The 26,602-nt window shown below is 39.4% G+C and overlaps 3 protein-coding genes across 4 annotated transcripts; 2 read left to right on the plus strand and 1 right to left on the minus strand.

Annotated features, from left to right (window-relative positions):
• Window positions 1-970: 970 nt before the first annotated feature.
• LOC114354459 (uncharacterized) lies at window positions 971-13,842 on the minus strand. The gene is made up of 10 exons (XM_028306848.1): window positions 13,733-13,842; window positions 13,213-13,311; window positions 12,187-12,310; window positions 11,425-12,066; window positions 11,090-11,281; window positions 10,724-10,864; window positions 8,377-8,557; window positions 6,388-6,589; window positions 3,474-3,675; window positions 971-1,169 (listed from the first exon to the last, which is right to left on the minus strand). The coding sequence occupies exons 1-10, from the start codon at window positions 13,807-13,809 to the stop codon at window positions 1,068-1,070; spliced, it is 1,962 nt and encodes a 653-aa protein (XP_028162649.1). The 5' UTR covers window positions 13,810-13,842; the 3' UTR covers window positions 971-1,067.
• Window positions 13,843-14,782: 940 nt separating this feature from the next.
• Window positions 14,783-15,662, plus strand: LOC114354436 (uncharacterized). Of its 2 annotated transcripts, XM_028306822.1 has the most exons (3): window positions 14,784-14,884; window positions 14,969-15,105; window positions 15,247-15,662. In XM_028306822.1, coding segments are annotated over exons 1-3 (507 nt in total). In that variant the 5' UTR covers window positions 14,784-14,882; the 3' UTR covers window positions 15,615-15,662. The 2 variants fall into 2 exon arrangements, with proteins under 2 accessions (XP_028162624.1, XP_028162623.1); XM_028306823.1 differs by having other exon boundaries at window positions 14,783-15,105.
• A 968-nt stretch (window positions 15,663-16,630) lies between these two features.
• Sqor (Sulfide quinone oxidoreductase) lies at window positions 16,631-26,587 on the plus strand. Its single transcript, XM_028306782.1, has 8 exons — window positions 16,631-16,857; window positions 16,965-17,070; window positions 20,021-20,245; window positions 20,702-20,902; window positions 22,962-23,156; window positions 23,646-23,847; window positions 24,608-24,780; window positions 26,448-26,587. Exons 1-8 carry the CDS (start codon window positions 16,769-16,771, stop codon window positions 26,577-26,579), a joined length of 1,323 nt encoding a protein of 440 aa, XP_028162583.1. The 5' UTR covers window positions 16,631-16,768; the 3' UTR covers window positions 26,580-26,587.
• Window positions 26,588-26,602: the final 15 nt, after the last annotated feature.

The raw sequence follows: 26,602 nt of genomic DNA on the forward strand, positions 1-26,602 counted from the left end.
AAAATAATCAAAATTACAACGAAAAAATTAGCTTAACTATATTAATAAAATTTCAATAAATAAATTAACAGTATGAAATAATGTTAAGGTCTGAAACATGGAACAAATAAAAAGTTTATGATCAGGCAAAAACTACTATATACAAATAAATATGCCTGTCATAAATTCAAAAGTTCAATTTGTTCGATTACAAACAACATAGGTACTTTATGTACATGAATACAGACATAGCTTGCCAATCTGACGCATTTGGTAATCGATCCGAACTCAAACTTCAAAAAAAATTAAAAATAAATAAATAATATCATCACTATGTTGATACTCCAAATTCAATCAAAATCTAATCAAATTGCAGTGATCAGTACAAGTCAAACGTCTTGTCTTGAGTGACCTTCGTTATGATATTATTGATATTTTCATCACAATTTTGCACCATATCTCTTGGACCTCTCGAGGCACTAATGCTTTTGAGCGGCGGGCTTCTTCCATCTTGTTTTCTATTCGTAGGCGATTCAGAAATCCAATAACTACGGTATGTAGTTCTCATACGTTTGTATTCCGAATAGTGCAATTTTGTAAAGAATAGCCTAGTTATTGCTTTCGTCAGTGCTGCCATCTCAGGTTGAATTTAGGCACATTTAAAATTCAGTAACTAATCGATTGTCTTCTCATATTCTGAATTGTGCGACGAGTTATTTATACAGGGTGTTAGGTAAATGGGTATATGAGCCGACACTAGCCCATGTTAACATGGTCATATAAATGGTATGGTGAAGTCAGAAATTTGATATCATTATTTTATTTTTTTTTAATTTTCAGACAAAATAAATTTTATTAAATAAGATTTGTATGAAAAATAAAATAATTAAAATGAAGATATCAATTTTCTGACTTCACCATACCATTTATATGCCCATGTTAACATGGGCTAGTGTCGGCTCATATACCCATTTACCTAACACCCTGTAGAATAGTTCTCCTGTTTTCGCCAGTGCTGCCATCTAGGGTTGAATCGAGGCACAACTGCACAAGTGAGTCGCGGGTAGTTGGACAGGCGGTCAGTATCGTTATCCGAGCACGTGTCGGAGCGCGTGGAGCACGCGGCGCGCGACGGGCGCGTGCGCGTCGTAGCCGGCCGCGCGCAGGTGGTGCGATACGCTCGATATGCACTGAAATTAAACAATAAATAATTAACTTTTTAAAAAAATAAAACCGACTTCAAATGCGTGAACACAAAAAAAATCTAAAAATTAAAAATATTGCGTATAAAAAAGTTCATCCCCAATTTTCCACCCTTGGGGGTGAAATATTTTCTTCAAATTCGCATGAAACCACCCTTATGATAATACCTATTCAACAAAAAAATAATCGTTCAAATTGATTTATAAATCGGCGGAGATATTGCGTATAAAAAAGTTCATCCCCAATTTTCCACCCTTGGGTGTTGTTTTTTCTATTATTAAATTTAAATGGGACCACCCTTGAGGTATTATCTATACGCCGAAAAAAGATTTGTTCAAATCGGTTCATAATTGGCGGAGTTATCGCGTAACAAACATAGAAAAAAAACATACGGGTCGAATTGAGAACCTCCTCCTTTTTTGAAGTCGGTTGATAAGTTTGTATACAGGATTGTTTGATACAGGAGGAGTTTTTAAAGTACGGGTAATTAATAATCGACTGGCTTTTCGAAAGTACACAAAATGGCGACAAATATTTAGAAAGAAACAGTAAATTATTTGGTACGGAATAAAAAGAAAATTAACATAAGGCTCGGTTTCTAACAAGGCGGGGCGGAGCGAAGAAGTGTTTGAATAACCAATAAGAGGTGTAATTGTGTAAAGCAATCGTAATCATTTGACAGAACGATAAAGTCAGTTAAACAAAGCGTTTGACAGAATAATCGTACGTTATGAACTGTCAAATGATAATGATTGCTTACAATTCCACCTCAGATTTCCTGGTTTCCTGAATAATGAAATATGATTGGTTATTCAAATCACTTCTCCGCGCCACTCCACCTTGGTGGAAACCGGGACTAAAATTAAATGTAACCCGTTGGCGTCTGTTAGGTCAAGCTCTAATAACATGCTAAGCACCGGCTTACTACGTCTACCAAGTTGACATCAATAACCTACCTTATCCAGATGCGACATGTTAGCGTCCGGACATATCGCGGCCGTCTCGGCGCAGAAAGCGACCACGTTTTCGTCTGTTAAGTCGGGTTTTGAGACACGCTGAGTTGGTATCCGAAGACGACAATAACCCACCTTATCCAGATGCGACATGTTAGCATCTAGACATATCCCGGCCACGTTGGCGTCTGTTAAGTGAGGCTGTAATGACACATTCAGCAAGCAGCTGAAGACAACATCAATAACCTACCTTATCCAGATGCGACATGTTAGCGTCCGGACATATCGCGGCCATCTCGGCGCAGAAAGTGACCGCGTTGACGTCTGTTAAGTGAGGTTCTAGAAACACGCTGAGTTGGTATCCGAAGATGACATCAATAACCCACCTTATCCAGATGCGACATGTTAGCGTCAGGGCAGATCGCGGCCGTCTCGGCGCAGAAAGCGACCACGTTTTCGGCTGTTAAGTCGGGTTTTGAGACACGCTGAGTTGGTATCCGAAGACAATATCAATAAAATCAAAATCAAAATTTTCTTTATTTGTTTAGACTAATTAAATTAGTACTTGCAAATCGTCAAATGCTCTTAAGGAGCCTATACATGTCTCATTCTTTTTTTGCCCTACCAGCGCTTCGAGACAAACATTTGGCAAGTGCTGAGAAGAAGCGCCGCAACAAAATAACTCACCTTGTCCAGATGCGACATGTTAGCGTCCGGACATATCGCAGCCATATGTCCCGGCGCGGGCGCGGCGTCGCACAGCATGGCGGCCAGTTCGGCGCAGAAGGCGGCCACGTTTTCTTCTGTCAGGTCAGGCTCGAGTGACACACTAAGTTGAAGGCCGATATCAAGAACTCACCTTATCCAGAAGCGACATGTTAGCATCAGGGCAGGTCGCGGCCGTCTCGGCGCAGAAAGCGACCACTTTTTCGGCTGTTAAGTCGGGTTTTGAGACACGCTGAGTTGGTATCCGAAGACGACATCAATAACTAACCTTATCCAGATGCGACATGTTAGCATCTGGACATATCACGGCTACGTTGGCGTCTGTTAAGTGAGGCTCTAATGACACATTCAGCAAGCAGCTAAAGACAACATCAATACAACAACCCACCTTATCCAGATGCGACATGTTAGCATCCGGACATATCGCGGCCATCTCGGCGCAGAAAGTGACCTTGTTAAGTGAGGTTCTAGAAACACGCTGAGTTGGTATCCGAAGATGACATCAATAACCCACCTTATCCAGAAGCGCAATGTTAGCATCCGGGCAGATCAGATTAAGTCGGGTTTTGAGACACGCCGAGTTGGTATCCGAAGACGACATTAATAACCCACCTTATCCAGATGCGACATGTTAGCGTCCGGACATATCGCGGCCATATGTCCCGGCGCGGGCGCGGCGTCACACAGCATGGCGGCCAGTTCCGCGCAGAAGATGGCCACGTTTTCTTCTGTCAGGTCAGGCTCGAGCGACACGCTGAGTTGGTAGCCGATGGGCAACGCGTCCGGGTCTTCGGCATCTTCTACGCGGAAACATCTGGAATACATTTGTACATATACATCAGTTAAAGTTAGTTCGAAATGTCTCGTATCTCAGCGGTTAGAGTATTCGCACGGCAAGGGGAAGATCGCAGTTAGCCTGAGGAAGTAGATTTTTTCAATGAGGACTATTGTATTTGCAACTGTGCGTATCGGTAGGTGGAGGCGTATCGTCTCGCCGGCCAGTGCGGCGGTGCCAGCTCAGCAGTACCGCGCCGGGCGATACGAGTCACTCCGCAGCTTTGCTTTGTGTTACTGTACCCGCAAAGTACAGTCGACAACACATCACTAGAAGGTTGCAGTTTATGTGCACGCACCGGTAGGTGGAGGCGTGTCGTCCCGCCGACCGAGCGGGAATGCCAGTTCAGTAAGATCAGAGCGATAAGTCACTCCGCTGCTCCGGTCTGAGGGCCTAGTGTGAGTTTACATCAAACGCGCTCACTAGTGAGCGCGTAAAAAAAATGACATTAAATGTATGATGGATTTTACAGCGCCCCTAGCGGGAAACGTACAAAAACTAAATTTTTTATACATTTTTTAAACGCGCGTTTGATGTACACTCACACTCAGCCCACAGTTATACAGTACGCGCAAGTTACGGCCGGTTCACACATGTCTCCGTTTTACTGTTCACTGGCGTTTTATCGTGTACGTTTTTTTCGTCGTTGGCGTATATACACTTGCGAGCAAAAGTATGGAATCACTTACATGAAGTTGTTTCCACGCGATCTTGTGTACAAACCAATTTGTTAACCCTCAATTTGCATGGTAGGTCCCAGGGACTCCATGTGAAACTGTTTTGGTTCATATTTTTTTTCAATACGCGAATAAAGTGCTGTGCGCTTGAGTAGCTTCCTTTGGTGTCGTGGCCAACTCGGGGGCGAGAGGTCGTCTGCGTGCGCATCACAGAAAGTTGAGTAATTGACACTTGCGGAGTCCCGTGGACTCCACCATACACTTTGCGTAACATAAATTTTTATTATGATATTATTATTTTTTTTTAATTATGATTTATTTACGGTTTGAGTAGACCAAAAAAGCATCAAACAGTCATAATACATGATTTATCAATACGTTAGATGGAAATGAGGCCTCAGATATGAAGGACTGGCAAGAAAATCTAGAAGAAAATGCAGACGATGAAGAAAAAGAAGAGGATTTTACATCTTACGTCCCGAAAGATTTGTTTTGATGATTTTGTATTTTGATGATGTGTTTTGATGAATTACAAGAAAGAGTGCATATTTTGAAATTCATTTCACAAAAATATGCTTGTATTGTTCGAAAAAGTTTGGCTGGCAATGTTCTGCTCGTAGTAGTTACTAAGCCATTGCACGTTTNTCGCGAGTGTAGTTGTATGAGCGACTTCACACATGACACAGTATTCTGTATACAGTAATACATACATCAACGAAAAAAAACGTACACGATAAAACGGAACAGTAAAACGGAGACATGTGTGAACCGGCCGTTACAGTCAACCACATCATTCTATAAGTCCGTAGTGTAAGTTTTCGCACCGGTAGGTGAAGGCGTGTCGTCCCGCCGACCGAGCGGGGATGCCAGTGCAGTGGGGTCGCGCCGAGTGATAAGAGCCACTCCACAGCTTCGCTTCGTGTTACTGTACCCTCAAGGTACAGTCGATAGCACATCACTAAAGCCTGGCCCGTGAGCACGTAGAATTTTGTTCAATGCCAAAGCTACCCATCCTTATCGCTCGCGCGTAATTGTGTTGCTGTCGCGCTCGCACACTCACTGCGGGCGCCCGTCGCGCAGTCGCGACAGCAATGTAATTACGCGCGAGCGATAAGGATGGGTATCTTGGGGTCATTGGACAAAATTCTACGTGCTCACGGACCAGGCTTCAGTGACATTGAAAAGGTTAGGAACCACTGCCGTAGTGTATATGTACGCACCGGCAGGTGGAGGCGTGCCGTCCGGGCGGCCAGTGCGGCGCGGCGGTGCCAGCTCTTATGATAATGTACCCACAAAGTACAGTCGATAACACATCACTAGATGCGGACTAATCCATGTAATGACTTTAAAATACAATTTTCTTTGAAAAAATACAACCGTAGTATGAATAATGCAATTTGAAATTGAATAATAATTCCTCCCTTCAGACTTCAACAGGCTTAGGACTGTCAACTTAAAAGTTGGCGTATTTAAAAGATATCAATTTCATAAAAATATTTACAGATTTTTTTCTTTTTTACATGAATTTACATGAATATGGTTTGACTACGTTTGTGTGCGTTTGCTTCGTCGCGCTCAAATTTGTTTGGTCAGACAGAAACGGAGTGAATCTCTCAGTTCGCACATAAGCTTAGCGTGAAATACTCGGTGCGCGTAACACACGACTACGGATTACGCAATAATAACCTCTATTACTTTGACGGTAGGGTCGGAAATCGTGTAATTTATAAAATACTAGGTGGATCAAGTATTTAAAAAATTGGAATAGGTGCCGCCTAGTACTGTAAAATACCTAGTGTGTGGACCTGTTCTAAAGCCTGGTCCGTGAGCACGTAGAATCCCGTCCAATGACCCCAAGCTGCCCATCCTTGTCGCTCGCACGTAATTATGTTGCTGTCGCGCTCGCACACTAACTGCGGGCGCGTGTCGCACAGTCGCGTAGCTTGGGGTCATTGGACAAAATTCTACGTGCTCACGGACCAGGCTTTAGAAGTCCGAGTTTATATGTACGCACCGGTAGGTGGAGGCGTGTCGTCCGGGCGGCCAGTGCGGCGAGGTGAGCAGCGCCAGGCCGGGCGGCAGCGCGCGCTGCACGTGGCGCTGCGAGCGCAGGTCCTGCGCCGACGGCTGCGCCGGGAAGCGAGGGTGCGAGTGGTGCCAGCCTAGCGGCCGCGCGCCGAGGGAGACTAGCGACTCGGCTGCCGCGGCTTGAGACACTGCGGGTATCGAAAGTTAAATTAAGCCGGGTACTCATTTATTTATTTATTTATTAGGTACACCAACAAAGTCACATACATAATACAGTTCATACATTTTAACATGGTTTAACACATGGTACGTATATGACCTCAATTACAGGTATACACAACATTTCTTTTTGCAATGTTAAGGTAATTATTATACACTAGTAAAAACAAAAATCAATTGGATAAAGTCTAGAGTTTAAGCACCGAACAATATAAAGGATTTAGTAATTGTTCATTTTCAAGCTCATTAGCAAGATAAATAAATAAATAAATAAATAAATAAATAAATCTTTGAACAATTTCACACAGCGCCAGCTAGCCCCAAAGTAAGCAACATAATGCTTGTGTTATGAGTGCTAGCTTAACGGATACTACTTGTATACTTTTTTTTTAAATACATAAATATTATACATAGTCACACCCAGACCCGTCACAGAAATTAAAATTCATCATTTCAATTTCTGCCCGGCCGGGAATCGAACCCGGGACCTCTCGGCATAGTAGTCCGTTCTGAACCACTACACCAAACGGCCGACTGATGAAGATGAAGATGTAACCATAATAAGTGTGTATAGTCTGGTCCGTGAGTAGTCGCAGTAACTGGATCGCGCTGCGCGAATTCGCGCACTCTTGGCACACAATCAGGCGAAATTATGAGAAGAAGTGATGACATTTATCAACGATAGCAGCCCGACGCGAAGTACCGTATTTGTGGTGTCAAGCCCCAGAAGGGGGAGAATTGACTATGAGAAGGGACATGGATCAGAGGAATTTGTAGGGAGTCAAGCAAAGCGCCCGGGGATAAGAGCCCAGAGCAAATACCCGCGCGCTTTCCCGAGATTCGGTTGGTACGCCGTGAGGCGGGAAGAACCATGGGTGGTTGTGGTCCGTGAGCACATAGAATTTTATCCAATGACCCCAAGCTACCAGTCCTTATCGCTCGCGCGTAATTATGTTGCCGCGTTTTTGCTCTCGCTCTCATTAAATGGTGATTCTTTGCAATAAAACGAGATGACATGAGCGGCAATGGGTAGTTAACACTGTTGCCGATAGTACGTGGTTCGTAGGTTTGCGAACGACATACACACACTGTTTATTGGTACAGTGCATGCAACAGTTACAGTTACAGCTCGCTAATTAATTCGCTTTAGACATTTTTTACTTCAGTTATGCATCTATTTTAGTTCAATGCGGTTCGAATATCGGTTCCTATTTATTTATTATTGCCATTACCATAAATTGCACTGCGGTAAATTACTGCCTGGATGCGAGCGGCGCAGGATCGGTCATTGTGGAAATCCTTAGGGGAGGCCTTTGTCCAACAGTGGACGTTATTCGGCTGAAACGTACGAACGAAATTACTTGCTATGCTACTCACACAGACACAAAACTCACCTAGGTACAAAACTTATCAATACATCTCACCTGGGTTCACAATATCAACGCATCTCACACAGGTACAATACAAAACTTTTCAACATATCTCACCTGGGTCACAATTCATCAACACATGTCACACAGGTACAAAACTTATCAACACATCTCACCTGGGTACACAATTCATCAACACATCTCACACAGGTACAAAACTTATCAACACATCTCACCTGGGTACACAATTCATCAACACATCTCACACAGGTACAAAAATTATCAACACATCTCACCTGGGTACACAATTCATCAACACATCTCACACAGGTACAAAACGTATCAGCACAACTTACCCAGGTACAAAACTTATCTGTCCAACTCACCCGGGTCCATGTCGCAGTGAGTCCCACCGGCCGCGGCGGCGGCGGGGCGGTAGGCGGCGACCAGCAGGCGCGCCGGCCCGCACGCGCCGCCCAGCAGCCCCATCACTTCCGAGCGGGAAGTGTGCGCGTGCGCATCCGCACTGATTAGTGCTGATACGTGGAGGCGCACTGTGAATGGCGCCTGCACAAATTTGAATTATTTATTAGTAAGTCGATCATTTTCAGGGCACATATACGTATTTCAGGGCATACATAGGGTGTGCGTTTTTTTTTTTTTCGGCGATGTATCTATTACTGTATATTAGGGTGTCCCTTATTTTTCAAAGTTTTAAATTTGTAACGCATAGGTCTTCATTTTGTTTGTTTACCTCTAAAACACTCGGAAATAAATTTTTACCTTATTTGGAGTACGATAACCCGTGCCGACTTGCATCGAAACATGTTGCGCGGCAGTAGCGGTGCGTATTCGCGGTGTTTGTCATTTGTTCTCAATTAATCTCGCGATTAACACCTATTGTTTGACATTTAGAAGATGGCTGTGGAATTAAGAAGCAATAAAAAAAGTATTTTCTTAGTCGGGGACGTAAATTTATCAAATAACAGGCACAAAGTTACTGTCTAATCGTCAAATTTTTGCAGTATTTTTAACATGTTTTGCGAAGTTAATTAACTGTTATTGAAAGCACTAATCTCATCATTCGGGAATGTATTATATTTTGGGAAAAAGCTATAAATCCTACCAGAGCCTAACTGTGTAAAAAATCTTGTGTATCTTCACCATACTTGGAGGAAGTTGCAAAAAAAAAAATTAAAAAAATCAAGATTTATAAGCGCCGCGGTGAGGAGGATTTAAAAACAAATAGAATATTTTTACAAAAACCAAAAAAACCTAGGCGTCCAGGGTGTTAAGGTATAAACCAAAAGTTAGTCAAGAAAGAAAAAAGTGCAAGAAAAAGAAAATTAATCAAATAAATAAAAAATAGATAGAGCACATTTGTTTCGGAGGTTTATCGTCATCTCTTACTACGCAAGATTATATACAAACGCAAGGACATCACGACCAACTTACCAGCTCTGATGAAAGCCTTAAGGAACTCTTGAAATCCACTTTCCATAAGGTATATGAGAGTGTTGACAAATTGATTTCCAAAGCAGCCCTGAGCAAGTTTAGTCAACATCTTTGGTACTTCATGTCAGAAGAAATTGCCGTTTTATCACTCTTTGATGATGAAGGTAATGAACAAACACCGTCAATATTGTAGTAAAAGTACAAAGAGAGAGTATGTATGATTCTGGGAAGAGATACATTCCATCTGAAGAAGGTATGATTATTTCTATGGTAAATAGGACTAGTACTAATTTTTTTGTCATGTTTTTAATGAATTGATAATAATACTGCCTTATTTATTGTTGCTGGAAACCCATTGAGTGATTTAGTGTCTGTCAAGACTATACATTTATTTTTTCCATTGAAAATTGATAAGAATTTTCCCCTGAGACCCATTTCTAAATGAGATGAAGATGTTGCCTATTTAAAGGCAAAAAAGTGCTTTCTTTAAGGGTAGTTAATGATACAGCTGAGGGAGCTTTAAAGCTTTTGCAAGATTTTCATTGTTTGATCACTGCAAAGGAAGAGCAAAAGCTATTTTTGCTACCCACAGTGTAGCAAAAATCAGGCCAATATTCAGGAGCATGGAAATCTGTATCCAGAATGTAAAAAAGGGACCCACAAAAGTAAAATATATTGTCTGATCTGTAATGTTATCTTCCTTTTATAAATATTTTATAAAATTTAAATATTTTAATTGATTTAGCTACATAATTAAAGGGGTAAAACCAGCATTTTTTTAAATCTTCAGAGCTTAGTCGGCACGGGTTAACGTTGACGTAGGAAAATGAAATTTTGTATTTAAGTATGTCTGAGTAGTACGAAAAGAAATAGAGGGTATGCATTTCAATATCTAAAAAAAATTTTTTTTCGGCCATATAAGGGACACCCTACTGTATATACAGAATACTGTGTCATGTGTGAAGTCGCTCATACAACTACATACGCCATCGACGAAATAAAACGTACACGATAAAACGGAACAGTAAAACGGAGACATGTGTGAACCAGGCCTTACATTATAAGTTCAAGAAGACAAGAAAAGGACAATATGGAATTACAATGGTCGAAAAACGAACGGTAACCTTGACTGCAATTTATAACCAGAGTAGCCTTAACTTCAACGACAACAAATCGCTAAATGCGATGAATGCGATCCTATCGAGTAATCATTCTATCATGATGAACAATAAACTATTTACCAACTCAAATAGCTTCTAATTAATAGGTGTTACTCACCGGATTTTCTGCATTATACATCCGACAGGGTATGAGGTGCACGGGCTGTTTTCGCGGCGCCCGAGGCTTACGCGGTTCGTCCGCGCGTGAGAGCAAGTCACCTGCCGCCGTGTGCATTATCGTGTAGCCGCCTCCGCCGTCCTGTAAGACGTAATAAACATTAGATGACACTTAGAAATTAGACAAAGAATAATGCAACAAATTGAAAGTTTATAGACAAAGACTGCTTATCCAATAAAAGTTCTGGTTACATATGTAATAATGTTTACGAGTTTCGGTTTAGTCAGCAAAAGTTAGATGCAATATTATTTTCATTCTAATTAGAATTCAATTTATATTAGAAATACTTAATAATATTATGATTACCAGATTTATTTTCTTTTGCCTCCTTGGCATGGGCTCAAAATTCCTTAGGGGAACAGCAATTGGCACATCATCAGAGACTGGCTTTGGTGCTACTTCTTTCTTCTTTTCACAGCTGGTGGTTTCCTTGTCGCTGTCAACATCGATGTCGATGTCGCTCTCTGGCTCTGAATCTTTCTTTTTCTCTATTTTTATCTATAAATTAATAATAGGAAACTTAATTTATAAAATTTTATGAAAGGTGAATGAGAAATCAATCTAGCAGGAAAGATATTTATAAGGGAACAACTTGTATGGTACACCCCTCTCACAAAGAACATTTTTATAGATTTTCTTACCACTTGCTCTCCTTCAGAAACAGGCAATGCCTGTCCAGATCCTAATACTATTTGCATCTTTGGACTCTTAGTGCTATCTTCTGACATGCTTGAATCTTTCCTCTGCCGTTCCTGTGGCGACTTCAACAAGTCTTTACTCCTATTTCTTGGTGCTTTGTCATAGTTCTTTGACACTTTCCTCCTGTGATTGCCAATTTTCTTACCCTTAGCCTTTTGTTGTTTCAGTATATTTTTTGACACTATATCCGTGGAATCCAAGTCGGACCCAATTGATTCAGTCGACCCTATAATAAGATCATCTTCATATACAATTTCAGATGGGTTTATAGCTATGAGATCAGGTTTGATGTTTGCTTTTAAAATATCAGGTTTAATTAAGCTATTTTTGGATTTGGTGTAGGTTTTTTTTCTAAAAGGCTTCCTGGATGTGATGTGAAAAGCACCAATGACAGATGTGTCGTCCGTGACAATTTCTTCCTGTACCACAGCTGGAACATCGTCATGGTCTTCATGCTTGTCTAGACCAAATGTGGGTGTATCTAAGTTGATCCCATACTCGGCTTCTATCAATGCCTGGATTTCAGCCTCACTTTTGGTTTTTATAGTTTCTGATATTTTACGTACATTCCTCCCATATTTAGCCTACAATTAAAAATTACAGGCATTTTGTCTTTAAATATTATTTTTAGTACAATTTCTTTGAAAGTAAACTATGTGAAACAGTTTTAGTTCATAAATAAATAATTATTATAGTAATCATACCATCTCTGCAATGAGCATAGCCCTCTCATTTTGGTTCCAAGTAGTGTAGATGTCAGTTCCTACATTTTCTTCTATTTCATCTTTCATTTTACTTGATATTTTTTTTGTATGACCATCTTTTTCTCTGAAAGAATCATAATTTTTAAAATTAAAAATTGATATTGTTTACTTACAGGGTTATTTGCAAGCAATACATTATTGAATGATCAAACGAACTTACCAAGTGAAGTTCGATCTAAATTATCCTGTTTTCGCCGAAGAGATTTATTTTACCATGTAGTACCCCTGTACGACAACCCAATCCGCACACAATATTCAGCGTAGTAGTATTAAAAAACAAAAGAGCGGGCAACCCCACCCCTACCACGCTGTGGGCTCGGTGTCCGAGCGGTCTCATTATATTTAGAGAAGAGATGACATTGACGTTTACCTCCAGGGAAGAAGATATAGAAATCTTCGGGTTGGGAGGGACCTTAAATCTCTTCGGCGAAAACAGGATAATTTAGATCGAACTTCACTTGGTAAGTTCGTTTGATCATTCAATTGTTGGGTCTAATTCTCGTCACTACACTGCACAACTTAAAATAATTACGTTTTTTGTCGGTAAAAACGTCCTGGTAACGTCACTTAAGCATTTTTCTTATACTGCGTGCGGTCGTTGCGCGTGCGCACAAAGGAATGAGACCGCTCGGACACCGAGCCCACAGCGTGGTAGGGGTGGGGTTGCCCGCTCTTTTGTTTTTTAATACTACTACGCTGAATATTGTGTGCGGATTGGGTTGTCGTACAGGGGTACTACATGGTAAAATAAATCTCGGAGGCGAAAGCAGGATAATAATCCTCAAGTATACATTTATCAAATTTTATGAAAGAAAACAAGTAAAAATTACTTAGCAAGAATTAAATAAGAATCACTACTTAAAAAAATATTGCAGTTTATGAATGTAAATATAAAAAAGTTTTTATTTTTATTTTCATAAAGATTGTTACTCTTATGAAGATAATCGTATATGTTGCCAAACATACCGTTTCATATTCTTGGCTTGAATATCATACCAATTATTTGCAGTTGAGTCCATCAGCCATTGAGGGTGAACTGTGTCCTCCCGATTGGAACATGACGGACTGAAAAAATATATTTAGAAAACATATTAAACTATTTCATAATTAGGTGATGTTTTGGTCAGATTTCTTATTTTAGTTGCATTATTCTCAGAAATAGTCTTTCTCTTTATTATTTACATACAGCTCAAGATCTGGGTTATCAAACCCAGATAGATTTATTGTGATGTTTAGCTATATCAAAGTTGTTTGTTTGTTTTCTTCACATAAATATATTAGGTACTTTAGTTTAATATTTCAATATTTGGTTACAGTGAATACAATTTATTACAATCTAAATCAAAGCAAAATATTATTGTTGTTATTGTTTTGATCATCAAAATGACAGTGACTAACAATTATAATATCATCAAAGAACAGACATAAACAATTATGCACTGACAATACCAGAAAAATGAAGTAGAAAACGAGAGAAAATACTCACATTCCTTGATTATTTAGAGCAAAACAAGAATTAAATGAAAAATCTCCTAAAATGTCAATTTCGTCTTCGTCTGCCATTTTTGTTTTTGTCTTCTTTTTTTTCTCTTGCTTGCGCAGCAAAGAATATATTTACCACAGATATGGATTAGTTAGAGTAGATACAGTAAGTTGATCGTCAAAGCGTGCCATTCCGATATGTCCAAATGGACATACATGATCGAGTGATGTTCATGTAATCCGATTACAACAATCGGTTACGATGATTTTACGAGAACAGTAGTACGAACACGGTAGAATGAAGATATTATTTACGGATTGAGAATTGTAATTAACAGCACAAGTAGCAAATAATTAATTAGAATAAAGTAGCAGTAGAAGAAGTATAAAGTAGCATTGTTTTTAATACATATCCTGCGATGTACTCTTAAGAGTTAAAACCATGGTCCCTGTATGTGGTGCACTCATACCGATCCCAAGGAACCGTACTTACTCATGACAATAAGACACACACTGATCCATGTATTCATGCACTTGACAAATTTATGTCTTGAAACGCTGGTAGGGTAAAAAAAATAACGAGATTTGACGAATAAATTGTAAGAATTACTTTATTTTAAAAAGGTAAATAAAGATGTTTTTGGTTTTGTATTTAACAAATTATCAGTTTTATCGGAATTAATTATTTTCCGAATCGAGTCACACGATATCTTTCGATGACTTTGCGAATGCAGTACGATGATACGATTACTTTTACGTTGCGGCAATCACTAAAATTCGCTAAAATGACACTAATGACGTTTAAAAAGTGGCACGCTCGGCTTCATACAATTTTTGACACAATCATGCTGCATCTATCCATAACTGTGATATTTACTCTGTGTTGCGCAGTGTGAGTGAACGAAGAACGAACTGTGAGTGAACGGGTTAGTATGTCATAGACAAGAAATCTAGTAGTGTTGTAAAAAACCGATAATCGAATATGAAATTCAACCAAGAAGAAGGTTTGGTGGTACCGCATTGCTTGTTAGTAAAAAAAAACTGTCACTGTCAGTGTCAATCAGCTGTCTGCTAGTTTGACAACAAAAAATGGTTGTTGTTTGTTTACAATAAATGTATTTTACTGTTGTTTTCAAGTTACATAGCTTAATTTAATGTTAGTATTTGAGAAAAAAAATGCGCAGAATAAGATTTATGCTTTCTTTTAATGACTTGATATTCTAACTTATGCTAAAACCAGGATCATGGCATGTAATCTCAGCCCTGAGGTCAAAAAAGTCATACTGAGGGTTCTGGAGTTCTGCAAGGAAGAAAAAATGAACCGCACAACCATAATACCATTAGCTAAAGTGAATTTGCGTGTGGCGACTGCAACAGGTACGAGACGAGGAATTAACTATCACCTACTGAGTGCAGTCTTCTAAACAAGTTCATGATTGTTGTATCATAGTTACTTCTCTTTTCATTACCAACTACCATAAAATCATGTTACATATTATTGAAAATAATATTTTTCAGGGGTTTCCATACACACAGTATCAAACATTATTAGAGATGCAAAAATAGCAGCAGCCACTGGCACAAAAATTGGAGCAGAAAAGAAGAGGAAACCAAGAAATGACAAACTTATATTTAGTGACTTTGACCTAGACCTAATTAGAGACATAATTAAGGACTATTGTTTGGAACATAATGAAATGCCATCAATAAAAAAACTGCTACCTCTGGTTAGAAAGCAAATAGGATACACAGGGGGCCATGAAACTCTTAGAAAAGCTGTCAAGCAGATTGGTTTTACATATTCCAGGGTAGCTAAAAACGAGTGGGCTACAATAAATGAATCTGTAACTTTACTCCATGCAGAACATGATTATACTTTAAGTTAAATATGTGTTACTTGGTTTGGTTTATGTTTCTTGAATGCTGCTGTTTATTTCCATAATATCTAAAATAAATGAATAAAATAACAAATAAGTAATTATTATTATACATTAAATGAAATTAAATAAGTAATAATGTTTCATTTTATCCCTATTATAACATTTTAGTAGTATTTGAAAGTTCATAAAAATCAAGTATTACAGCGGAGCTGCCTCATATTCTCCCGAATCTCCTCGCGGAACTGCCTCAACTCGAGGATGAGTGCGTGGAAGTCCGGCAGCTCCAAGGTCAAGTTGTGCGCGGTGTCGTCCAGCGCCGGCCGCTCCAGCATGGACACGTCCAGGCTGACGGGGCTCACTGTGGAGCTGTGGAGACGGCGGCCCGGACCGGCGTATTCCAGTTGTCCCGCTTGGTCTGCGCGCCCACGCAGGTGATGCACCGCCACCTGTCTCGGTGCTCGCCGACCAGTGTGGTGTGAAATCGCTGTTTGGTGACCCCGGCGCACTCCAGGTCGTAATACTGCTTGCATGAGTGGCACGTCAAGGCCCTCCGCCTGTCTTCGTTTTTTTAAGAACTTTTTCAGTGAGTACTTAGAGCGAAATAATTCTTTTAACACTATTTTCAATTTACATGGGATGTTACAAATGCGTACGGACTATGGTACTGACACAACGATTTCCCAAACTACCCTCTATAACTAAAGTACCATCTACCCTACATTTACAAAATATTTTATGCTTTCTCTTTGATGTAAATCAGTTAAATTAAAAAGGGCTTTTTACGCTTTCTAGAATTTAGTCAGCACCTAAATTATAAAGTTTTTGTATTTAGGAACACTAATTTTTGTATATACGGTAAAAGCGTAGTATGTACTTATTCTTATCTATGGGTAAAAGGTAAAAGCAAGCAGAAAAATTCGCCTTTTGTAATCTGTGTACACGCTAACGTCATCTGTCATAATCATATATTAACATATGTCCAAGCCTGACAGCTCAGCTGTTATGTCAACACAATCCAACACAATCTACCAAAGCTAGGCGGAATTTACGTTTAAATCACTATTATCAGCATTCTTATGATTAAACGCGTTTGCGACAGTACTTATTAATGTTGTAATTTAGTTTTGTAGTGTCCCCATTCGTCGTTCGGACTTCTCACAATGAATATCTTGCGAAAACTTTCTTCCATATCATCCCCGAGTCTTATCAGAAACTTTTCGGCTTCTTCAGTTACAAACGCAAATTATAAGTATGTATTTATGTTCTTCTAGAGTTGATCAGTTATGTAGAATTTCTATTCGTGTTATAATGTGGGAAAAATACGTAAATAAAATTTATTCGCTTTTTTTGTACCAGGTGTAAGCTACTAGTTGTCGGCGGTGGTTCTGGAGGATGCACAATAGCTGCGAAGTTCGCTAAAAAGCTAAGGAAAGACGACGTTTTTGTGCTTGAACCCAGCTCGGTAAGTTAAGTCATTTTTTTACAATTATGTAGTAATATTCCTTACAATCTTCACATACTGTTTGATTAATACATAAATACTTCAAGTGCATTTTTAAAAGTAATATATTTTTTACATTAGGTGTTAAAGGCTGTTTCGCTTATTAACTTACAAAGGTTCCACTTAAATAGAGCAAATAATAATGTATCGATAGACTTTGTGTAAAGTCCCTCAGTTTTTATAATAGGTATATTGCAAGCAGACTGGAGTGATAACCAAACAATGGACTGTAAATATTGTCCAATATCATAAACGCTGTACTGAAGGTTACTTTAGTTATTACTCATTATGACTACAGACTATAAGAGTAACACTTTTATGTTATGTATGATATATCGCTTAATGTTGGTTATCAATATTAAAAAGAGCATAGGTACCTACTTAATTATTTAACAAAATTGTAAGTAAAGAGTAAGTGTAAAAAAACAATTACTTTTATTTAGGGACAGTACCACAGTAACCCAATATTACTGAATTTATTGTTATGATTAGATAATTTTGTGATATTATCTTATAAAATATGATAAATTTAAATCCAAGCAAAAACTTTACTTAAAGTGTTGCAAAGACATTACATAATATCTATTATATACATTTACTATACATACAGGTAATAATTATCACAAGGTATGACTCACATCACACCTGTTGTCAAGTCATATTCTTCAACTATAATGATATATGTATAGAATATAATTTTTGCATGATCTCTCAAAAACATATTTTCATGTCAACATATTTGAGTAGTTTGCAGTACATTACACATACATTGTGTAGGTACCTATTAAGGATAAAAACAATGTTGACCATTCCTTCTTCCATGTAAGGTCAAAGAAACAAAAACAACATCAAAGTGATTATCTGTTTAAACTGCTCACTTTATATTTTTTATCTAAAACTGGCTTTTGACCTCTTGACTATTATAATGATGATTTATCACAATTATACCTACCAACAGGTTCTCTACCTATTCTGAACATAATATTTTGTGTGTCTCTTGCTTAGGGTTTCTGATTTCTCGACCTATTTTTTTTCTCGAGTTTCGGGAATTCTCGAGGCCAAAGTCTCGAGTTTTCTCGGGTCTCGAGTCTTTTAATTAAAATTGTTGAAATCGATTGAAATTTGCTAAAAACACAGGTTTTTTAAAATCTAATATACAAAAAAACAAAAACCCAACTACATATAAATGAACTGAAAAGATAGGAACAAGTCAAAGTGTTCACAAATGCAGTCGAAGGCATCAATGACAATTTTTTTTGTTGGTGATAAGTAGTGGGTGATAAGCCGTGTGGTGACGGCAGAATAGAATACATTTGTCACCAACCCCTACTCTTCCCGCGGAGGAGACTCATAGTCCAGCAGTGGACTGTAAAGGGCTGTTGATGATGATGATGATAAGTGTTTGATGCTTCCGACTGCATTTGTGAACACTGTCTTGTTTTTATCTTCTCAGTTCATTTTTACCCAGTTGGGTTTTTTTTAAATAATATTTTTATTTTAATCTTTTAGTTAAAGAAAATACATTTTGCAAGCTATTTAAAAACCCATTATTTTGATACTCCACTCGATAGGTTTGAGATATTTTTTATTACATATTATAGCGCCAAAAATCGGCCATGTTAATATATTTACAGTTAAAACAAATCTAACGATTGTCTTTAGTGACACTCGCCGGACTGAGAGGAATCGATTGACGTGCGAATCATAAAAATCGACCCCGGAGTTTGGTCTCTATAGTGCTTCAAAAAACATACATACATAGGCTGTTAAACACATTATCACTCCTTAGCGTCACGCAGTAGGGTAAAAAAGGAAAGACTAGACCAGTCTAAAAGAAACGTTAACCTATTAAATAATTAACACTAGAGTACACGCGCGGACTACTATAGTAGACCAGGGTAACATTTTACGCTATAACTTTTTGAAAACTTGCGCCAGAGAGCTGGCATTCCAGGAAAGCCTCGTTTACTAAATTTGTCAGTAAGCCAGTAAAGCTTGGGTCGCTAGAGTCTGCGCACTTATCTAAAATTGGCCGTCAAAACTGCGGGTCTAGACAAAAGCCCGAAATCACTCGGCAAAAAAATTATGAAAGACTTGTAACAAATGGATTTACACCGTGTATCAGGCAGTAGAAAGTCATGAATACTATGACAGATAAAAAACTAATCATATTTATTCAGTCAATTGTTTTTTGTTAACATTGGTCTCAAAGTGCAATTTTGGTCCAAAAAATTTACAACTTTTAAATCTGTTTATAATGTTTGATCCCAAATAGTTATATAAAATAACTTTGATTATTAAATAACTATAATAAACACTTTTATCATTTACATAGTAATTCTATTCATAAATTGCTTATAAACTGATTTACAGTGATTTTAAATTGGCTTACCAGAGTAGGCCGCGCGTGTATTCGTGTAAAAAAAGGGGCGCGTGTACTGCAGTGTTAAAATCTTACTTTTGTCTAAGAAAATAGGCTTTCAAGAATATTAAAGCTTCAAATTCGAGACTCGAGAATTCTCGAGCTCCGGTATTTTTTTTCTCGTCTCGAATGAAGCCAAATTTCTCGAGTTTTCTCGAGTTCGAGAAAGCTCGAGCAGAAACCCTACTCTTGCTTCTTTAATAATAAGGAAAACATTTTTAATGTTCTGATTTTATTTATTTTATATTAACTTGCTTACCTTGCCTTTCTTGTTTCACCTTTGCTCCTTTGATGTCCATTATAATAAACGTTATCTATCTATCTATCTATCACTAGCCCATGTTAACATGGGCATATACATTTTATTTGTATGAAAAATAAAAAAATTAAAATGATGATATCAAATTTCTGACTTCACCATACCATTTATATGTACCCTGTAGTATACCAATAAGAATGAATCGCATATTAATCTATGAACTCTTCCAGGACCACTACTACCAGCCGCTGTGGACGCTCGTAGGCGCCGGGGTAAAGACAATAGGCGACACCCGCCGTCAAGAAGAGAGCGTATTACCCTCCAACGCGAAGTGGATCAAGGATAGAGCGGTGTCCATCGACCCACAGAAGGGCGTGGTGCAAACCAAGGGCGGGGACGAGATACAGTACGAGTATGTCGTCATAGCTGTCGGCTTGCAGAATGATTACGATAAGGTTTGTAGTATGGCACTTTAGAAGAATCGCGCTCTTATTAAAAGGTGTAATAGTAAACTCATGCTGTTTGTTTCCTTAATAAAGAAAAAAAAAAAAAATAGTAACCGGAATGCTGTAGTTAAGTACTTTTGATTTTGCCGCCTTACACGCATGATGTGACAAACGAGGTGTAGTCAAATACAAAAAAAATGACTTATTTGTTTGAACCAAGAGAAGCTCAGGTCTTCTCCAAGAATTTCTACAATGACCGGTCTTGCGCTTGCTTACGTTTGCGGTGGTTCCCGCAACAATCACGTATCGGTCCACCGACAGGCCTGAATTACGCCTTCCTCCAACCCGTGGTCGCTATTCGAGAACTTTTCTACCCCAACCTACCTACCTATGTCTCGTGGATTTGGCACTGGATCAGAATGCTGAAATTACAGTCTTTTTTTATTCCCATAATAATATCTCCAGGTCCCAGGTCTCTTCCAAGCGCTTACAGACGAGAACAGCGGCGTATCCACGATATATGCGCCGGAATATTGCGAAAAAACATGGCGCGACCTGCAGCGATTCCGTGGTGGCGACGCCATCTTTACGTTTCCAGACACGCCCATCAAGTGCCCGGGCGCGCCGCAGAAGATCGCTTATTTAGCCGACTCGTACTTTAGGATGGTGAGACTTTTTCATTATCTTTAGGTCATTAATCTGTACTTCAGTTTGTGTCGTGTATTGAGGGCGTGCCACGACCTGCAGCGGTTCCGCAGTGGCGACGCGACCTTCACGTTTCTAGATACGCCCATCAAGTATTTGGCCGACTTGTACTTTAGGATGGTGAGACTAAAAACATAGTTCTTGGTGCCCTTCGAAACTTTCGCACATTTGAGTCCCTATGCCTGAAAAAGGATAGAACCCAGTGGCCTTGAATATAATTATTTTTCATCGTAATGTTTATTTGAAGCATAGAGAGGAGACAGAGAGCAATGCCGCTGATCCGACAGTCTGGTTTAATATTGGCACATGCCATATTATGTTTGTAGTAAAAACATACATTATACCCACATAACACTTAACAGTGTACCTATTATGAAATGATGACACTTCATCAAATCACACATGAATCACATTTTTAAGTTTGGCTCACTTAAATCTAAACAAAACCTTTGTTGAAATAATACAATAGTATCATCATGACATTGACTCACATAATTCGAGATCTCAAAAATAACAGTTTATTGTTTTGGAATAAACCACTCAATGGTCTATTCAATATTTATGTGATCTTGATTGAGTACTCCATTGTTTATTCTATAGTAGGTACACTCATTAAAGCATTGTATTTACGATTGATAGTTTACAATTGCAGCAGCCCTACCTGTGGAAAATGGCTCATAATAAAATCAATTTTCGGTTGTAGCTTATTCTTTGAATATAGTGATAGTCATAATTTAATATATTTTAAGCTAGCATGTTATAAATATTAGTATTTGATTTGATTAATTAATTGATTTATTTAATTTAACCGGAAACACGAACATTGAGCACGTTTCCGTTACAATAGGCAAATTGTGTAAAATATTTATAGGCACTGGAAATACGTTTTAAATATAATATTAATATTAAATAATTTAACTTATAATTTTTGTAATTTTGAATTGTGTTTCCAGTGGCAGTAAATATTATTTTTAATTTATTTCTAAAACGGAAGTTGTTCTAGTGGCGCCACCTGTACTTTAGTACGCCGCCATTACGAGTCGGTTGCCACCTGTGTTAACATTATAGCTCTAAGTCGAGATAGTAGTTCAGTTGTTCGAGTCAATTGGAAGAGTAAACATCTCACCGAAACGCTGCTACTTTTATTTCATGAACCCACTTCTAACAAATCAGAAGTGGGATCAGAGGGGTATTTTTTTTTTCTCTATGCCCTTTGAAAAATACCCGCGTTCACTATGAGCCGACGACGCATACGACATCCTGTTCTGCAGTCATCTGAGGAGGAAGAACCTGATGCAAATCCGATTCCGAGTAAACGGCCAAGACGTAAGAAGAGTGCAAGACCAAATAATACCGAACGACTTACCCGATTGGAAAATATGCTGGAGGAATTAATTACACAGANATAATTTAACTTATAATTTTTGTAATTTTGAATTGTGTTTCCAGTGGCAGTAAATATTATTTTTAATTTATTTCTAAAACGGAAGTTGTTCTAGTGGCGCCACCTGTACTTTAGTACGCCGCCATTACGAGTCGGTTGCCACCTGTGTTAACATTATAGCTCTAAGTCGAGATAGTAGTTCAGTTGTTCGAGTCAATTGGAAGAGTAAACATCTCACCGAAACGCTGCTACTTTTATTTCATGAACCCACTTCTAACAATAGGCAATATTAAATACCTACTCATCCTAAGTTCTACTACCACTTACGTATTAGTCAAAGAAAGGAGTGTCCTCTGTAGTCAAAGTTCTGAGATTTTATTTTTTCATTTTACATCAGATACACGTAGAACAGGCATGAAAGCACTTAGCATTTTAAATAAAAACTTTTACTACCCAAACTGGTATTGGTGAAGGTTTCTTAGCAATAATTCTACTGAAAAACGAGCTTGAAAACAGTTTCTGATGTCCTGATTGAAGCAGAGCGCTAGCCATTTGGCACTAACTACCTAATACCATAATGACATCCAAATAAAGCTATTCCATTATAACATAATATCATTTTATTCTTGTTTCCAGACGGGCGTCCGCGGCAAGTCCAAAGTGACGTACAACACGTGCCTTCCCGTCATATTCGGCGTGAAGAAGTACGCAGACGCGCTTATGAAGGTAGTCGAGAAAAAGCACATCGACGTCAACTACAAGACCGTGCTGTATGAGGTCCGGCCTGAGAAGAAGGAGGCTGTTTTCTACAATACTGATAAAAAGAATGAGGTAATATTTAGATTCTTCTGTTCTAGGTCTTAAGGTTCAGTTTTAGCAACGATTCGAAACTGATCATATCCACCCACAGTGTCGTGACTCGTGACTATAGTAACAATGGAATCTGAGATTTTGTATAATAATATGCTTTTGGAACATTGCGGCATTTTCGTCGCAAAGTCATCTACACAAATTGCTATTATGCACCAAAACATTCATATATTTTTCGTGAGTAATATATGTTCTTTTTAGCACACACGAGTGCTAATTTAATGTTGAAACATTGGTTGAAACCATGAACAGACATATTCCTAGACACAAGGTGCACGATGTCTGCAAAAACTACACACTGTGTAGTAATAAAGACGCTAAGCTAAAAGAGATTTTATGGAACAGTATATTATACAGGCGATATGTCTAGTTTCCTGGCACATTATCTCCACTTCACATTTACTTTTCTCTTCTAATTTGCAATAAAGTTGATTTAAAATACTATTACAGCTAACGACAGTATGTTACGACCTCCTTCACGTAACGCCTCCAATGATGACACCGGAGTTTCTCCGAACGAACACAGAACTGGCTGACTCGGCGGGTTATCTAGACGTGGACAAATTCTCGCTGCAGCACAAGAAATTCCCAAACGTGTACGGAATCGGAGACTGCACAAATACGCCCAACAGCAAGACGGCTGCTGCTATTGGTGAGTTTATTACAATTGTAATAAAAATATTGTGTAAAAACTGTTCACAACTTTGTATAGAAGCCATATCAAAAACTGAAAAAACTTCTTCATGCCCTCGTTAGACAACAAAATTGATGTCATATTTAAGCCTTACCCGTACAGCTCTGCTGAAGTGGAGTTAGAACTATGTCATTTTCACTAAGTAGAGTGGTGGCGCCACTGTAAAGTAAGACTGTGACTCGCTAGTGGCGCCAACTAGTGAGCGCTAATACAGTAACTCTTATTGGGGTGAGAAAATAGTGAATCTAATAAATAATAAATAATAATAAATATCCTTGGACATTTTACACTGCGCATCTAGTCCCAAACTAAGCAAAGCTTGTACTATGGGTACTAGACAACGGATATAAACATACTTAAATACTTTTTTTTTGTAAATACATACTATTATACATAGAAAACTTCAAAAATATGTTCAGGCACACAAATGTTTGTACTGTACGTGAATCGAACCCGCTACCTCCGGAATTATAGTAGTCCGTTTCGAACCACTACTCCAAACGGCCGACGTATATGCGACGTAATAAATTTGACTTTATGACATTAGGTATAGCAACAAAATCGCGTTTTGATAGCTGATAAAAAGTATGATAGTTGTCCAACACCCTATTGATATAGGTAGTGTCAAGTCAACTATTGTAGGTATTTGATTATATTTTACCATATTTTGATTATGGTGGGCTATTAGCTAACAATCTTGTATTTTTTATTTGTGCAGCCAAGCAGTGCCACGTGCTAGAAGTGAATCTTACAAACTCGATGCAAGAGAAGCCGGTAGCGGCGCGCTACAACGGCTACGGCGCGTGCCCGCTCCTCACCGACTACGGCAAGTGTATACTCGCTGAGTTCATCTACGATGGGGTGCCACACGAGACACTGCCTTTTGACCAGGTAATCTTGATCCTTCTAGGTTACACAGGGTCACATGTGAAGCTGATCTGATGAGCTATATTACAACGGCTACGGCACGTGCCCGCTGCTCACCGACTACGGGAAATGTACATATACTCGCTGAGTTCATCTACGACGGGGTGCCACACGAGACGCTACCCTTCGACCAGGTAATCATGATCCTTCTAGGTTACACAGGGTCACATGTGGAGCTGATCTGATGAGCTATATTACAACGGCTACGGCGCGTGCCCACTGCTCTCCGACTACGGGAAATGTATACTCGCTGAGTTCATCTACGACGGGGTGCCACACGAGACGCTGCCCTTCGACCAGGTAATCATTATCCTTCTAGACTACACAGGGTCACATGTGGAGCTGATCTGATGAGCTATATTACAACGGCTACGGCGCGTGCCCGCTGCTCACCGACTACGGGAAGTGCATACTTGCTGCCCTTCGACCAGGTAATCATGATCCTTCTAGGTTACACAGGGTCACATGTGAAGCTGATCTGATGAGCTATATTAAAACGGCTACGGCGCGTGCCCGCTGCTCACCGACTACGGGAAATGTATACTCGCTGAGTTCATCTACGATAGGGTACCGCACGAGACGCTGCCCTTCGACCAGGTAATCATGATCCTCCTAGGTTACACAGGGTCACAAGTGGAGCTGATCTGTAAGCCTAAGATGCGCGCCGTGTCCGTGATAACTTTTATCGACGTCAAAATGTATAGGCAAAATCGATAAAATGGCATGATAACCGCTTATCGCGGCGCGCATCTTAGGCCTACTGATGAGCTATATTAAAACGGTTACGGCGCGTGCCCGCTGCTCACCGACTACGGGAAGTGCATACTTGCTGAGTTCATCTACGACGGGGTGCCGCACGAGACGCTGCCCTTTGACCAGGTTCGTGATCCTAGGTAACCAGGCATGCAGTGCCACGTACTGGAAGTAAACCTGATGAACTCGATGCGGTAGAAGCCAATACCGGCGCGCTACAACGGCTACAGCGCGTTCCCGCTGCTCACGGATTAAGGGCAATGTATCTTGGCGGAGTTCATCTACTGCCTTTTGACCAGGTAAATTCTGTTGGAATTCCTAGCTCCCACTACAACGCCTGTATACTGGCTAGCAGGATCTAAAGCAGCTATACTATGCGGCATTTGATCCCCCTAGATAACCAGCTAAACAGTGCCACATCATCATTTCAGCTACAGGAATTCGACTGCTGATGAACATAGCATAGACCTCCCAAAGGATTTAAAGATTGACCGGATGGTAGCGGCCTGTACCCAGCGCCTTTCTGCAACCTTTGAGGTGATTTATCCACGTTGTCTCGTCAGCTAACCACGTTATCACATCAGCTGTCCACGTTATCACGACAGCTGTCCACATTGTCACGTCAGCTGTCCACATTGTCACGTCAGCTGTGCCCCCTTGTCTGTACTGTCGATTGCTTGAACAGGGGAGATTTGAGCATATTATTTCACAATATACACTTTTATTGTTTTAAAGGTGATATTGAAACCGTGATTCTGGCTGGAGGTCGGGTTCGGGCTGAATCGGTCCTTATAGGATACACTATCGCGATGAGATATTTTTTAAGTCATATCTCTTACCATTTGCTCCTTTAAGCACATACTTTTTTATTGTTCCAGTCGCGTGAGAGCACGATAGCTTACTACATGAAGAAAGACCTGTTCCCGTTCCTCTACTGGAACTTGATGCTGAAAGGCAACTACCACGGGCCCGAATTCATCAGAAAGATCGTCAACCCGCTCGCTAAGTAGCTACATAAGTTAAGCAACACATT

Source organism: Ostrinia furnacalis, unplaced genomic scaffold (assembly GCF_004193835.3).
Source record: "Ostrinia furnacalis isolate ACB-3 unplaced genomic scaffold, ASM419383v2 OfSCF2049, whole genome shotgun sequence".
Classification (NCBI taxonomy): Eukaryota; Metazoa; Arthropoda; class Insecta; order Lepidoptera; family Crambidae; genus Ostrinia; species Ostrinia furnacalis.